Below are 16,861 nucleotides of genomic sequence, written 5' to 3'. Positions count from 1 at the left end.
TGCTGCTTCTCTTCAGTTCAGTAAAGTTCAGCACAAAACCTTGCCATTGTCACACGGCTCCTAAAAGAGCCAGCTTTAATGCTACATTCGGTTCTTCCCAGTTCACTTCACACTTTTCACTCAGCACTTCATTAGCACAGTGAAGCTAAAATGAGTCATTTCCTCCCTACTGGCCTTTCCTTTAAAGACTTCTTACAGTATTTCTTGCTTTCACAGAGTTTTTAGGAAAGGAAATATACTGGGTTAGCCTTTGGAAAATTAAAAAAAAAAACAAAACACCAAAACAAACAAAGCTTTAAGCTGACACATGAATTACCAACATAAACTGACCCACTGCAACAACTACAAGGATTTAAACAAAAGCTCCTTCTGTTCTTCACAGAGTCACAAGGCTGACTTTGGGTGACTAAGCCCCAGTGCTATCATGAACAATATGGTACCCTGATATCATTCTCAACACTCCATCAACAGCATTTTAAAAATGGTTTTCCCCACAACTAGTTTTTTTCTTTATTCAAGTATAAATTTTTAATTTTTTTTTTAAACCAGAATGATAAAACAATGTTAATGAGGAAATAATTCTTTCACAATACAGCTTTTTCAACTAGCTAATTGGTCTAAGAGAGTATCAACTTTAACTGACCTATGCCAATTCATACTGCCTGAAATTTTCTCCAAGGGTTCTATTTCTAGAAATTCACCTAAGCATCCCTTCTTCCTCTTAATATTTCAGATCACATAGCCACCACTGAGGGACAGACAGGCAACAACTCATTAGCAAGGTGTAAGTGTGGATTAAACTAATTCAACAATGATGGCAGAGCTGTTCTCCTAGTCTGAAGTCAAGAGCACTGTTGCTTTCTTGATGCCGAGACAGGAAAGTATTATTGTCCAAGTGAGCTGAGCAGCTCATCATGGCAGTTTTCTATATTTCAACAGCAGAGACGAGGCTTGAAACAGGCTTCACATATGGCCAAAAATAACCAAACAATTCCATGCAAATGAATTAACGGATGGTTCTCAAATCAAGGAGGATTTCATTCTTTTCTTTCCCCTCAAGAATAAACTTGCTTCTTTAAAGGGGAACAGAAGACTTTTTTCTTCCAGAAACACCTAATTCTAACTTTTTCCTATACATTACTTCTAATCAGAACTACTCACACTAGAAAATACTGACCCTGTTTGACAGATTATCTCAAAACTAATGGGAGCAAGACATACTTTGTATTATTATGTGTAGAACTGCCTTAAAAACTTCCTTCTGTCTGTGCAGACAGAGGTTTAGAGAATAAAGTATAACCAACACAGAAGAAAAATGCTTGCTTGCTTACTGTTGCACAAGGTATGATCTACTACTGCCAAAAAACCCCAAAGACTAGATTTTCAGGGCACTGACCTGATTTTCTTCATCTATTCCATAAATTTCAAGAAACAGATATGACACAATGACCACTTCTAATCAGTGGAATGCTGAGCTACACTTGGACTGGAGAACTAAAACTGGAAGTTAATTATCTACCAAGGCCTGAAGTTGTCAAGAGCCTGATAAGGTACTTCATCTACAAAACATTGAACTGCAGAGTGATTAAAACAAAACCAATCTAAGACAAGTGAAGTCTAGGTTTAGAAAAAGTAAAGGGAATAAAAGTAAGTAGAAGTAAGATATTGAAATGTAGATGCCTTGAATTCTTACTAAGTTATCCTGAGGCCTTGAGCAGGTAACTTCTCCATAGAATGACATGGACATTACAGATAGACATGTAAGTACTCTTAAGGTTAGGAACTTCATTCTTTCAAAAAATCATGTATTTACTATGCTATACTTCTACTTATAAAATTATTTAAAAATAATTTGCTATAGAAAATATATTTCACCTTCTCGAAGCTGGACTGGTTCTGCTGAGTTTTCACCACTCATTAACACAACAAAGCCTGCAGCTGTTCGGACTGAAGCTTGCCATGTTGACAAGGCAATGGGTGGTTCTTGGCATGGGAAAAGGGCTCTGTTGTTTATTGGCGATCCCATCGTATAAACACATGGCCTAGATGGAAGGAAAAGAGATTGAAGTTGGAGTTACAGTAAGAAAGACTGAATTAAGTTTTCTGTCAACAATCAAACCTACTGTTGTACAGAGGTTTTTTTTTCAACCTCAGCTATGTCAGTTTCAAACCTGTATGACATGCACTAATCACAGTGCGATCTAAGTAAGTTAAGACAGGATGAAGAAAAGCAAGATTACCACAGTAATTTTTACATAAACTAGAAAAGAGTAACTCCAGTCTTTCCCCTCTCCTGCTTCTGCATGAGCATTCCAGCCTCATACAATAGCTCTCAGCTGAACCCATAAGGCCGAAGAAGGCTTCTGAATATCTTCTTAAGATGCCATTGCAGGGCTTCACCAACACCTGTGACACCTCCCTGTTGCCATCACAGTAGTGCTTTCATTATCATTAATCCCATCTCTCTGTACAACCTGGAGGGTCATCCAAACTCAGAGCAGTAGACCTAGCCTTGAGCCTTGCTAAATCCAAGCCTCAATATATCTTGACACTTCTACATTTCTTCCTGCAGTAAGGTAATGCGCACTAGCTCACCTGTCTTTCAGAATTTCAACCACAGGGCATATAATGAGAAGAAAGCATTTCTTCCCTATCAGCCTCAGCCTCCTTCTTGCTTTTCACATAGCAATCTTCATTGTAGTATTGCTCTTTTTGCAGTTTCTCTAACCCTAGGCAGCCTCTTCATCTACTTCGTCTTTCCAATTTCAGCTGCAGTATTTCATGCCAGCCAATTTCGTATTAGCAGCTTAGCCACAGCTGGGAAGGTAACAAGGCTTTTCACCAACTCCTTCTAGCTTGCTATTCCTGGTGCACAGATGTAATAATTATTGTTTTACTTCTTTTGTTGCATTTTGCGGTTTTATCTTAATTCTGAGTATTTGCATAACACCACCCCTTAGCTTAAAAAAGCTAAGTTTTCAAATACAAATTATATAAAACAAACACAGTCAGTAAGTTTCTCCAGCTAAAGAAGAAAATCTTGAAAGCATCACTTCACTGTACTGAGTTTTTAAAAACCTATGATATTTAAAGCCAGTATTCTGGGAGCACAACACATTATTTTGTGAATCCTTGAGGCTAAAAATATTCTGATCAGTATCTTTCATAACTTGAGTTTAAAAATCATCAAAACACTTTGGAAAATAGGAGACAAATTGTTAGGGCAAAACCTATTTTGCAATGGCTAAGATCTGAGCATCTTGTTTACTACCCTCCAAACAGCTCCTCCATTCAAATTATTCCTCCCCTAAAGCCAACTCTAAACTACACAGAGGGAAAGAACTTGGAGATACTGACGGCCGCAGATGAAAAATATTCTGAAGCTATTTTTGCCCTCTTGTCAAAAGTACTATCTGTGCTATTGGATCCAGAGCTGTCCATGGCACAATCAAGTTACTGTGGCTTAACTAATGCAGGCCAGCTGATCTTTCAGTAAAACAGGGAGGGAAACTGCAGTTTAAGTAGGCCTATTGTTAATGCACACAAACCGAAAAAGAAAATAATCTGGCTCCCCCTGCCATGTATCAGAGTGAAGAGAGCAGGACATCGATACGCAGCGAAGCTCAACAGATAACTGCAGTGGCAAGGAAGTCAACTGGTTATCTTGTATGCAGTAAAACACAATGCACAGCTAAATGTAAAAGACCACTAATCTGTATAAATCTTTAATTAGCTTTAATTTCTTTGTAATTAATCTCCTAAAACTGAATCTGTAACCACCTCTGATATACAAAAAATAACTGGGTTTTCTCCCAGAAAAAGAAACAGTGCTTGGCAGTGAGTTCACAAGAAAAAGGAAGAGCTTGCTTTTTCACCTCCTGGGAGGTTCTGCTTCCTCCTTATAATGCTAACCAAGAGATATTGGGCATATTATTTACTGTAAAACATATGTGTGCTGGGAGGGGATGGGGAGGAAAGGATGGTTCCTCATTCATGAAAACTTTCTCAAAATACACAGCATTATAAAAAGAGATCCTAGTAGAGTTTATAGGAATGAGAGGAAAGGTGGGGTTAATGACTGCTGATACACATATTTTACCAGTGATCTACCATGCATTTGTGAAGGCTGTTTTGCTGGGTGCCATTGGTACAACCCAATCTTAAGAGCAATATAGGGGATTTTCATATCCCGAAGAAATGTTAGAGGGAAATGCCTCTAAAACATTGAACAGTCTCCTGTTCTGCTTTAGAGAGGAGTGTTTATAAGGTGAAGTCACAATTTTTTCTTCCTCTTTTCTTCCTTCACTGGAATTTTTAATCTATTTTCTTCTCACCCTAAAATATACCTCCACAGATTTTTTTGCGTCCCATGACAAATCATGTTTTACTTTGCTAATTTTTTATACTTCATTTATAGTAGTAATTTCTTTTTACAACATTGGTAATAGTGCAGTGTTACTTTAGGATACCCACTGCAGCTGACAGTTTTCTTTGTTCTGGGTGAGGCAGCACAATTCCAGCATGTAAGAGGACCAGAAATATAATTCTTATCCTGACACGGATGAGATTTTTCACCTGATCCAGAAAAAGAAAAATTTCTAGCTCACCAAGGTACATCAAAGAATAGCAATGACAAATAACTAATTTTAGATTGCTTTTGTCAATTGATACAAAATTGGCCTTTTTTCTGATTTATCCCTACCACTGCTAGCAAGAAACTTCACAGTTCCTTTCCTTTTTCCTACTATCTATCCTCTCCATATCTCTTCTTTCACTTTTAATGGTCTTGTAACATTCAAATCATCTACTTATGTAATATGTTGTTTATGCCAGCCATACTCTTTGCCACCATAGGTTGGAAGCAATAAGGAAACTGAATACAGCAAAAGTAAGATAAGCAGAGAACTCAGACTATTTGTCTAATTACTTGTTACATTGGAAAGACAAGCACCAACAAAACACAAAATACGTCTCTGGTCACTCATCTGGCCAATTTTATGACTAGTAATTCCCAGTGATCAACAATCCAGGCCACTGGAGAAATCGAGACGTAGTTGTGGTACCGTTTGGTTTTGCTCCACGAGGAGACTCGGGGATGTCTGTTGTTCAGCAGTCTCCCAGAGCCAAGGATTCTGAGGAAAATTTGATTCATGCAATCCCAACTCATCACTATTCCATGTATTTTCATAACATAACAAAACCAGTTCAAACCAGCTCTTGGCAGATCTCCCTCTCCCATGTAAGCGTATCAATTGTAATAACAAATTAAGCTACTACCTTAAAGCTAATAATAAATGTTCAGTTGATACTCTGTTCTCCAAACAGGAATCTGCAGGTCGTCTTTCAGATATCTGCCATCAAACACCTGAATCATGTCCTAAGGCTCAGCCATGTCAACCTGCTTTGGTTAGTGCCTGTTTGAAGCTTTCTCAAGGAAAATGTCCAGCTCAGCAACTCTATCCGTTTCCTGTATTTGAAAAAATACATTCCCTATTCCTTCAAGGGTTGTCTCCATGTAAGGATACAAGGTGGCAACCTCCTGCAACTATAAGGCCATTCCCTGTAAAACCACTGCTGTTTGCAGCTGTTTCTTACTCTAAATTGCAGTGTCATTTCCACGAATTAGCAGGATTTCCTGTCACCTAAATCACACAAACTTTTTTGTTCTACCATATCAATTTACATATCTGCAAGGTGCCAGTGATCATCATCAGATTCCAACAGAGCAGGTATTCTTGTTTTCATTTTTCTATTGATAAAACACCAGTCAATAACTACCCATGCCTTCTTCAAACCATTATCCAATTTAAAAGTACTAAATATGATTATGAGATGAGTGATTCCACTGACTTTTCCAGTAATCTCTGTTATTCTGATGCTGGTTTTCCAACAGCTGGATAGCTACATTTCTGAACTGATACTTCACCGTAAATTTTTCAGACTTTTGCCCACTAATTTGTGGCCCACATCAGGTATATCAGTCCTGCTTCTTCTAGACATAGTACATGCACAATCTCCTGTTCCAAAGTTTTATCTGTTGGTACAGCCATCACTGGGAAGCAAGGATAATAAGGTTAAGACAGGGCATGCCTTTTTCATCCAAAGTAAATCAATTTAATACTTACTGTGCTCCCACTTTGCCTCTAACAATAAGGATTTTTTCACTTGCTTTGACCTGTATTTTTGGCAAATGCAATATGCTAAACAGCTTCTTCAAGGTTGTTATGAGAATGTTTCCTAAATTTGAAGTCACATGTCTGACCAATCCCTTAGGTATTCCATTCCCTGTACATCTTTTAATACTACTTCCGTAACACCTTAGGAAGTACCACCTGACTGCATTTAAACAAAATTTAAGTTCATAGTCACAGCTCCTGTTTAAATGGTAGTAAAGATTGGAAATAACTGACATTGGCAGAGAAAACAGGAGATTTCCTAATTGCTCTATTCCCACAGCAGTGAACAAAAAAATCCAACCCCTTGTAAGCCTCTGTCTTTAAAAACAGAAGACAGTTTTCCTATGGATATGAACTGTGATACAGCTGGACTTTCTCAGCTCTATTCTGAAATCAAAGGTTGCTTTGGTTTCTTGGCCAGCCAATTCACAAACACACAAGTGCTGGTTGACTTATCATACCCCATGTCACTGGCTCTTTAATCTTCTGTGTTTTCACCTCCCTTTTAGATCTGAAAATTAAAACACTTAGACTTTTATTGTTTCTATGGATAATGGTATTTTCATAATACTATTTCATTCTCAGCCTTCTCTGATCTAGTATGGTCCTCTCATTGGCACACTTTAGTGAAGCAACTTGCCTTCTGTATTCCTTCTTCCTGAAGGAGTATCATCAGCCTTGCCCCTTGTACTCCGGTATGCAGTGCCTCTGTAAGTGCCCAGCACGTCCTTCCTCTGGCCTGTGCCATAGACATCCACCTACTCCATCTACATGTGAGTATCATTTGTCCTGCCAGACTGTAAAACTTGCTATAACTCTAAAAAAGTAGTAAGTTCACTAAAAACCCCTCATTTCTCATGGTCCTCCTTTTTAGTTAGGACAACTAATTCAGAGGAGCTATTTTAAAATTTTTAGAAATATTTATTTGTTGCCATCCACATTTCCAGAAATATCAAATCAATTCATTTTCTACTCAAGGTCTGCCTACTTTTTTTTTGTTTATTTTTATTTTACTTCTCCATTCTATTCCTGATACTATTTGTTATTCCTTAGAAATTACTGCGTCAAACATGAGTAATCAACAAACTTCAGACTGCTTCATTAATTACTCAATTATAAATATTCATCACTTGGGAACAAAATTACACAAAATAACAGGAGAGAATTCTCCACAGCTGATGGGAGCCACTTAGGATTTAGTCTGTGACTTGCCTGGATTCTGGAGCATCTTATTCTTCCAAGCCTTGCCCATGAAGAAAAACAAGCTTTTTATTCCCTTCCTACATTTCCAGCATCCAAGAGCACAGAATGATGCTAACTCATGACACTGAAAAATAAACATCTATTTTCATGACACATTTTCTAATTTGCAGTTTGAAACCGTGAAAATCTGACTCATTTTTCCAATCTCTACCCTGGAAAAAAAATTGCTTTGAAAATATCAAATATATTATGAAAATTCAATGGATGCCTAAGACTCCATAAAGGCTACAGATACAGGGTTACACTGGCACAAACCTGTATTACCAGTGAAACAGGTAACTCTACCTTCCAAACTAACCTCAGTAGCATATTCCAAACAACTCCTATAAGGCATTCCCTTCCCCTCTGCTTAGTTTCAGTTAGGTTAGCTCCCTAATATGCCTTGTCACCCAGCTGTATGCACACCTATGTCATCATACCAGTGATGGAGGGAACCAGCATCCAGGTTTAGAGAGGTCAAGAGTGTCTCTTTCAGCACATGTATTTTGGTAGGCTTCTTCCTCATTCCTTTTTAGCTCTCCCTCCTTCCCTCTTTTTATTAGTACAAAATAGCTCTGTGGTAGACACTGTATTGTTAATACACTTTGGAGACAGAAAATACAAACACAAAGCATTATGCTGAACTTTGAGCGTAATCAGAAAGATTTCAGACTGAGTAGGGAGAAACTGCGTGATCTAGTCTGGGAATCAGTACAATTACCCTCTTTTTTTGCAGGCCCACTGCAAACATGTTCTAAGTATGGCCTAAAATGCCCATGTATGTGAGCACGATTAGGGAATGACTTGTAGCCAATACCCAGACTACATCCACTGCAAATTGCTAGCTCACTGTAGCCTAATGCAATTCTTCATTCTTAAGTACCAGTTACTAAGGACACAATGAACAATTCTGCAACCTTTAGACAGTCGTTTGACCTCTGTAGGACATAAAAGAAGATAGACTTAAACAATTCTAAATCAAAACTTTGAAGACTTAGCTTGGAAAGCAATCCTTCCACATGTGAAATGGTGACATTCTGCTTCTCCAGCAGTCTCTAAATAAAACAATTTCATCATTCTTGCGAACTGTTCTGAAACTTAAGGACATTACATTTACTAAAATGTATTAAATGCCACTTCTTGATTTTTAGTAAATATCATTGTTGTGACTGACACTAGAAACATGGTGCTTACAGCTACACAAAACATTTTTTCTAGGTTGTATTTCCATATACAGAAAGTTCATAAACATGGACTTCTATGTGTAACCTCCTGGAAATTAGAGATCACTGCTCAAGAATTCACTTCTAACTTCAAGCTTTAGCAAAATATTCAAGAAACATGTTTAGCATGTTTCCACTACCCTGAATATTTATAAAAAATCTCAAGTTTACAACATTTATGAAAATTTCAGTGTCTTTCAAAAGGGAATATCAATGATAAACCAAATGTTAAAATACTAAAAAAGGAAAAATTCTTATGTTGCTATGTGTACTTTTACATAGTTTTTATTTAGTCCTTACTGTATGCAACATACTACATAACACAGTCTGACTGACTGCAGTGCCAAAGAAGAGTATGACTTTTTAAGACCTTATCTTCAAAAGTACCCGAATTTATGCATAGTTCTTGTCACCAATGCATATGAACAATTGCAACTACTCTCTTCGAACATGATTTGCATTTCAAAACATATGTCTTAAGGAGAGGCAGGCTTGAAATGACCAGTTTCAAAAAAGGTAAAATGTCTCTTTTTTATCTGCAGACAAAAAATAATGAGTAATTGTGGCAGTCTCCATGCCAGTGAGATCCAGCCTGACATGGACTCCTGACACAGGTTCACAAAACACATCACAAAAGGTTCAGCAAAACTTTTCTACTAGTTCTTTGCTGTTTCAGCAGAATCAGTAACATCAATTATTTAAGCAGGAAACCAAGGTCTGTTTTATTGCTATGTTAGGTACCACCTCTTTTGATATTTTCCTAATCGCTATCTACCTCAGGTGCCTCAGCTGCACATTACAGAAATGCAAGATTATTTATTACAAATAACCATGCAGTTCAGGGATGTCTGTGATACAGTTGAACACTGCATGTGAAAAGAAGCATTTAGTTACAGAGCATATGCTAGCATTAGCACTTCTGCTAAATTGTACATTTATGCTTGCTGTATTCATCTCCATAGCTTTCATAAAGGCAAAAATATTTTCTGAATTCTTTTAAAAATACATTGATATTTTAATCTAATAATAAGATATCATAAACATAATCAACTAGACAGGTACAAAATATTTTTAAAAGGTAAGACATTTAAATTGGTCAAATAAATATCAAGATACCATGATCATTATTTTAAGGAGATGATTTCATGTTTTCCAATATTTCCCACTTTGGAAGATTAGCACAAGCTTAACTCTTTCTAGAGCGTTTCCCCAAAACTGCTCAATCATCCTTTAATAGCTTCTAAAAATATACTTTTTCCATAGCATTCTCATTAAAATCATACACTCAGAGTAATTCAACCCATCCCCTTTACTTCCCAGAATCTCTCCTTTTCTGTATATCTGATATCTAGGGCTCAACCTGAAAAAATAAATGCATGTACCTGACCGATTCATGTACCTATTCATGTATGCCACGGTAAATAATGCACAGGTAGCTTACAAGATTAGGACCCGGTGCTGGAAGGTTTCAGTGTCACGGAATGTCTTTCATTGATGTCATTCATATCAAAGATACTGTTTCATTCGTAATCCCACAATGAGGAAATGAGTTCCACTCCAGTCGCCCATTAATATCAACAAAACCATTAACTAATTTATGACAGCACTAGAAGTGGCAATAAGTAGGGCAGAAAAAAGGTGGGAGGAATCTCCTATTAGAGGTGAATTCACAAGGCTGGCTGCTAGGAAAATTACCTCTTTAATTTTAACCCAAATGTGTTTAATCCTTTTCTTAAACAACAAAGAGATGGGATCCCAGGATATTTTAATTAATAAGGATTCTTAACAATGATCATGAGAAAGCATTTAATTTGAAATACACTGGTAGCCATGCTGATGCAACACTGCTACATACTCCTAAGAGTTAGGCAAAACTGCTTAAACACCTTGATGGGCTGGCAAAGAGTTTCTCCTTCCCAGTAATGAAAGATGTTTTATACACATTATTCTGTCCACAAAGTGGTTATTATAGTGTCTAAAGTAAGTTTTTATTTTAAATCATCTTCTAATACTTAATATTAGTAAGAATACTTCAAACAGAAGTATAATTTTTTTAAAACGGCAATATGCAACATTACCTTCTTGGCTTGAAACGCAAGTGCTGTATTGTACTAGTAAACAATTGAAAAACTTTGAAACAGAACTGCTCTTTTTTCATGATAAATATATTACAAACATTATAATCAACATCTTTTTTTTCTGTTTTAACAGTTACGTTATTGAACGCTGTTAAAAGTTACCTGCTAATTTTAAGAACTGATATAGTCCTTGTAAGTATAACTTCTGGAGAGGCAAAAAAGTGTGTATATTTATATATATACATATGTATATATATGCATGACCACATACACCCATACTCTATTCCTCTATTTTGCCCCCTTTTTAGTACTTCTGCATAAAGGCCCCAAAAAGCATGTTATTACAAAAAACATGCTCTAAGGCTAAAGAAAACCTTCCTTCTTGATCATTAATGTGTTTTCCAGTATCAAAAGAACAAACAGGGAAATGCTGAAATTCCACGTGTTCAGCTCTCTACTGAAAACAGAAGTGTGCCCTGCTCTGCTAACACCAGATTTGCATACACATATCTCAACTTGCCTAAACTCATCCCATAAAGCTTTGTTTTAACTGATTTTTTGTGTATTAAAATACATCATTGTTTAAAACAAATAAAATTGAAGTCTTTATAAAATAGTGCATAGGTTACATTTCAAAACATTGTACTAGTGTTAAATTAGAGGAAACTTATTTGAAGCAGCCACACAATGCTTATATTTTGTTATTCGCTTCACTTTTCTTCAGGGTTAGCACCATAGATTATAGACTCCTCTGGGAAAGGATTTGACATGTGCCTAAAAAAGCACGATACGCATAATTTGGAACAATTTAAAGAATTCCCCTATGAGAATATAATGTAATAGTACTTCCCTATACATTATAAATGGGCTTTATTTTTAGGAAGGGAAAGAAAAATATGACAGCATTTTGTACAATGAGCTTTACCACTATATTTATGGGTTCACCACATACAGAATTTGATTTTAAAAATATAGCAAGAAAGATTCTAATGACTGTGATATGAAAACTTATTTTCTGATAGGCATTAGTTTCTGGAATATCCTACAAAAGACTGAAAATAAACCAGCTTGAGACTATTTGCTACCATCAGACTGCCTGACCCGTGTCAAGCCATCTTTTCCTGCTTCATTGTTGAGTCATAAAATTTCATGTGTTTGTGTACAACTGCCATGAAATGTCTCTAAAGCAAAAATAATGCTTTGCAGTGAAAGGGAAAAAGAGTCAAAACTAAAAGACGTTAGTGATTTAAATGCTTAAAAGAAACCCTCAAATGCTCAAAACACAGACAACACAGAGGAGGAGTCCAATACCACCTGAGTGTTGCTAACATTAGTCTCAAAGACTTTAGTAAGGGGCAAGTAGACTTGGGCACATTGTGTGAACACAGGCAATTGCCCTACCTTTGTATGCAGCCAAAATTCAGAATTTTCATAACTAAAAATACTATATTGAGTTAAATTTCCTAAACTCACACAAAAAATAACTCCTTGGGGAGTGAGGAAGGGGTAATGAACATAACTGAGACATTTCTGGACTTGATGCTGCTCATGGTTTAGCACTGGAATTACCTAACTACCAGATGTACAATTAAAAGGCCTCATTTTCCTCCCCCACGTGGATGCCAGTGAGAAGACTCTTAATTTCTGTTAGCATAACTGAAATGAAAGGCAACCATGTATCTCTAGTTGGGGAATGAAAAGCAAGTATTCAATTAGACCAAATTTTTTCCTCATCTTCCAACTTTGTTCCTGGTTTTTAGGTATCATAAAGAACTAACAGCCATTAAAATCCAGTTTTGAACATTACAGTAAAACAATTACAGATGTAGAAGTCAAGAGTGGATTGTAGTTTCCCACCTATAAAGAGCTTATCTTGAAGATTTCTGTACAGCACTGTGTGCTTTCACAAACGCTAGATAAAATGCCAGTTCTTGCAGTTTCAGTTTGTAGTTCATTTGCTATCATCAATGTGCTTTACATAATAGATGAAGGAGATTTTAAAAGTTGATTATGAGAGACTAAACGGGAAAAGACTGCATTTCTAAACTTATTACAGTATTGATAAAAGACTAGTTGTGAAGCAATTTTATTCAATATTATGTATACTGATCTTTATGCTGTATGATCAGTTGTATAAGCCAGGAAGGAAAAAGAACACAAAGTACTAAAGTGAAAATAACCTGTCATGCATACCTTCTCTTCCCCTATTCCCTGCACACACTTATTCCAATACATAACAATTATTTACTCTCAGTCAGAATGAGCAAACGCAATCACTTAGACAGGCCTGAGGTCTGCAAGTCCATTGGGGTTTCTTGAGCAGAGAGTTTGTCTGTTCTCCTACAGGACAGCAACAGGATCCAAACCAAGGACGAAATGAAAACAATGGAAGAGAATGCTCACCATCTTCACAGTTGCTCAGCATTACATGATCACACATTCTTGCACCTAGGTTTAAAATTAACGTGTGCAAAGCTTTCAGCTAATAGTTACATACCTGCCATTCTGGTCTGTAGTCCACGTAACAGATCTTCCCTCCGGTGTGGTTTTGTACCATATTCTTATTGCATGAGGAAAGTCTGTTGGAGTCTGAATTCCTGATTTCCTTATCTCCAAGCTCCAAGTGCCAGTAGTAAACAGAAGCTCTCCACAGCCAGGCGCCTGGCTGCAGCGAGTAAAATAGTAGAGCTGTTCCTTCCAGCGATCTGCAGGTAGAGTCACAAGTTCATGTACAATCTGATTCCTGAGATTTTCCAGCTCCTTTGAAACATCAGTTAGCTTGGCAGACCTTGTGAATTTTTCAATGCCTGACACAGCAGCAACATCTACCTCCTCAACCTTTAGCACAGATAAATCACAGCAGTCCAATACCAGCAGAAAATCCTTGTTCCCATGATTCTCTATGTCACAGCAGTCCTTTGAACTAGAAATCCCAGAAGCCTGTTCCTCGTTGCTATGGTTACCATTTTTATCAGAAGTATCTTCTTCACCTTTACCGCAGACAGCAAAATCATTATGTTCTGTTTTAGATGAACAGGCACTCACATTTGTCACAGGAATGTGGCAGAGTTCAGATGCCCTCATTTTACAGGTTTCGTCAAACTGTAATTGGCAGTCTTCTTTGCCAGTACTGCTGGTTTTCCTGTACCCACTCCCAGTCTCAAAGAATAGAACTATGATGCCTTCAATAACTTTACTTTTAAAATCCACATCCAAGTCCAATATATAGTGCTTTACAAGCATGTAGCTAGTGTTGGCCATTAGGGGCAAGTCATCCTTCATGGGGTCTAGCTGTGTCTCCATGTTCCAGTCTATGGGGCAACAGTTTTACAAGGCCTTAAACATTTCTTACATATGATGTCTCCATAAAGAGCAAGGATATTCAGCCTCCCACTGGCAAAAATAATTTTGATTAATATTACAGTATTGAAATTAATTGCAATTCCTCCACTTCTCACATTCTATTAAAAAAAAAAAAACCAAACAAAAAGAAATCAGATAATCATTCCACAACTGTTTCTGAAATGCACTAAATCTAAAAGTTATTTAAAATGCAGTTGCCTTTATTAAAAATAGTACAGCCAAAGGGTGATTGTGTCTCCACAGAATGGCATCAAGCTAGCTGCTTCAGGATTTGCTGTCAAGAACCACTGGCTTTATTTTTCAGAGAAGATCTCAAGTGACAATATTTCTAGACAGCTTTTATAAACTGAAAGAACAAAACTTTCCTATAGGCCTCCTGTTGACTCTCTTCACCCACAATAATCCTTTAGAAAAGATACATGGTTATTCAACATCTAATTTAATTTATTACTGCACTGTTTGTTTTTAAGGTTGCTGTATTTATTTCAAATGCACTACCTCAGAAGATAGTGATCATTTCTCTGCTGTGATTCTAAGTAACAAGAGTAAGCCTAAATCACCTCATCTGTCTTAAAGTTTTAAAGCAATAATTTCATATATACAATGCATCTCCACAGATTAATGTACTTTCCACATTACAACTGCTCTTATATCAGCACTTCTAGTAAATTACAAGAAAATGAGCCAATTTACTATGAGTGCATTCCAAGTATTCCTTTGAGATTGCTCATGAAGATTTTTCAAATTTATAATTAAATACTTACGGTATATGATTACATCTTAATAGCTGGAAACCCATTAACACTTGGGATAACAGCAACTTACAGGAAAAAAAAAAAGTCTTCTCACTGGAAAATAGGCAAATACCTATAAAAGCAAGAAAATATTAAAATGCATCAACATTTGTTGCAACAACAGGCAGAAGTTCATCACAGAAGTTTAACTGTCATGCATTCTCTGTTTTACTATGACCATTGAGCTAAAGTTATGCACTTTTAGCTCACTTAAGTCCTTTTTGTCTACTTTCTAGACTAGAAACAGAAATCAGAGGAAGAAGCAAGTGTTAAGACATGCAGTTCTCTCCCTGCCAGTTCAGTGATGCTTTCATGATAGGCAGCCAAGTCTGTTTTTAAGTGCCTTAAGTGAATAGATATTCCCTTGTGACATTGTTTCACAGTTTCACAGCCTCATCACAGACTTCAGTGTTCAAAGTCAGTTTTTGTGGAGTTCTCAAAGTCACCACAGAGGAGAATCCAGACTCCCCCAAGTCTTGCTGTTTCTCTTGTAGGAATCCAGGGCATGTATCAAGCTAGCATCAGTAAGTGAAAGACTCAGGCCAAGAAATTACCTATATACTGTTCCCTGAACTAGCTTCACACAAAGCACACAAAACATAGCAAATATCTCCCTTCTTTGATGGCTTTCTACCAGTCAGAAACAGCTCTTACAGGGATCTCTTTGAAGACAAGCTGAGAAAAATCTTTCACTTTTATATCAACCCTCCTGCACTTTTGCAAACATACCAGGGCACCAAGATACTTCAGAAGGCCCTCTTTCACTGAAATATCCCAGTAAATTCAGAATAATTTGAATATTGCCTGCAAGAGACTCTCATTGCATCTTTTGAACTGCTTCCAGTAGATACTTCTCTATTCTCTGTTTGAGAGTTTTCCCAAACTTTTTCTCCGAATTTAATAATCTTCTTGTTCATCATAACAGTTTACTATTTTGAGTGCTTTCAAACTTCACATATTTGCAAGAAAACACTTTGCATCTTGCACTGCCTTAACTGATGTGTAAGTCTGCGTACTTTCAGAATTCAACCTTGTATCAGGATCCAAAAACAGATTCATGAGCTCCTACAGAGTCCTAGTGAGTTCAGTGTGGCTTTCCAAATATTACTTATCTTTGCAGATATATGTGCAGTGTTTGATCTGTGTTTGGCCAGTTTGACTTTAAAAAAAAACAACAGAGGAAGGTGAAGAATTAAGTAGCCTGAAATGCATATTGGGTCCTAATAGCATCATAGTGGTTGCTTTCTACTTAGTTTAAGGAAGTCCGGAAAATAGTACAGAAGTGGAGCTAAAGCATTTAGGAAGACCTGTAAGAAAGGCTGAGGGAAGATTCAGCAAACCTCAGCTTGGTGAATGAGCAATGTCTATAAATAGCATCTGGCCATTCCAATCATGTCCTTGTCTTGACACCTAACTGGGAATATCAGTAGAGCAACCAAAGATTCTAAATGCTGCGACACGAGCAATGCATCTACGATGTCTGTGCGTAACACTGTGGACTGAACCTGATGTTATCTGGATTTTTTTCTGACTACCAACACATTATGACTTCTGACAGGTTAGCTAAGTATGGTGGTAGAGAAATGAAATAAAGTCACTTGGTGGAGAAAAAAACCCAACACTGAACTGGCATTCAAGAATCCCTGTTTCGCACAAATACTTAGATTTTCTCATTTGAAAACCAGGTATAATATAATACTGATACATTTTATAAAATGTAAGTATTATACTAACAACAAATATTTGTGCTATATTACTAATAAGTGTTTATATCCCTGTTTTTCTGTTTTCCATTTGGAAGTATGATCAATTTCTTACCTCAAAAGTATTAAGGTAATTACACTAACTTACACTAAATTCTCAGCTGCCATGGTAAGAAGTACCTCTGAACACCTTAAAATAACTAGTAAAGCTGCAGTTCAACGCCTACAAAACCACACTTATTTTGTATTTAGAGGACTGACAGATTTATTTAATGTTAATTA

At 36.8% G+C, this 16,861-nt stretch overlaps 1 protein-coding gene across 13 annotated transcripts in view; it reads right to left on the bottom strand.

Moving 5' to 3' along the window:
- AOPEP (aminopeptidase O (putative)) overlaps positions 1-16,861 on the bottom strand; it is a 208,725-nt gene that overhangs the window by 178,411 nt on the left and 13,453 nt on the right. For 10 of the 13 annotated variants that reach the window (XM_075526833.1, XM_075526840.1, XM_075526842.1 and 7 more), the window contains exons 2-4: positions 14,847-14,949; positions 13,217-14,180; positions 1,876-2,042 (exon numbers count right to left, since the gene is read on the bottom strand). In XM_075526833.1, coding sequence (XP_075382948.1) covers positions 1,876-2,042; positions 13,217-14,022 — 973 coding nt within the window. In that variant the 5' untranslated portion in view covers positions 14,023-14,180; positions 14,847-14,949. The remainder of the gene's footprint in view (positions 1-1,875; positions 2,043-13,216; positions 14,181-14,846; positions 14,950-16,861) is intronic. The other 3 variants (XM_075526844.1, XM_075526843.1, XM_075526832.1) reach the window with 2 other exon arrangements.

Source organism: Mycteria americana, chromosome Z, assembly GCF_035582795.1.
Source record: "Mycteria americana isolate JAX WOST 10 ecotype Jacksonville Zoo and Gardens chromosome Z, USCA_MyAme_1.0, whole genome shotgun sequence".
In the NCBI taxonomy this organism is placed as follows: Eukaryota; Metazoa; Chordata; class Aves; order Ciconiiformes; family Ciconiidae; genus Mycteria; species Mycteria americana.
This window is presented reverse-complemented; position numbering and strand designations above follow the sequence as displayed.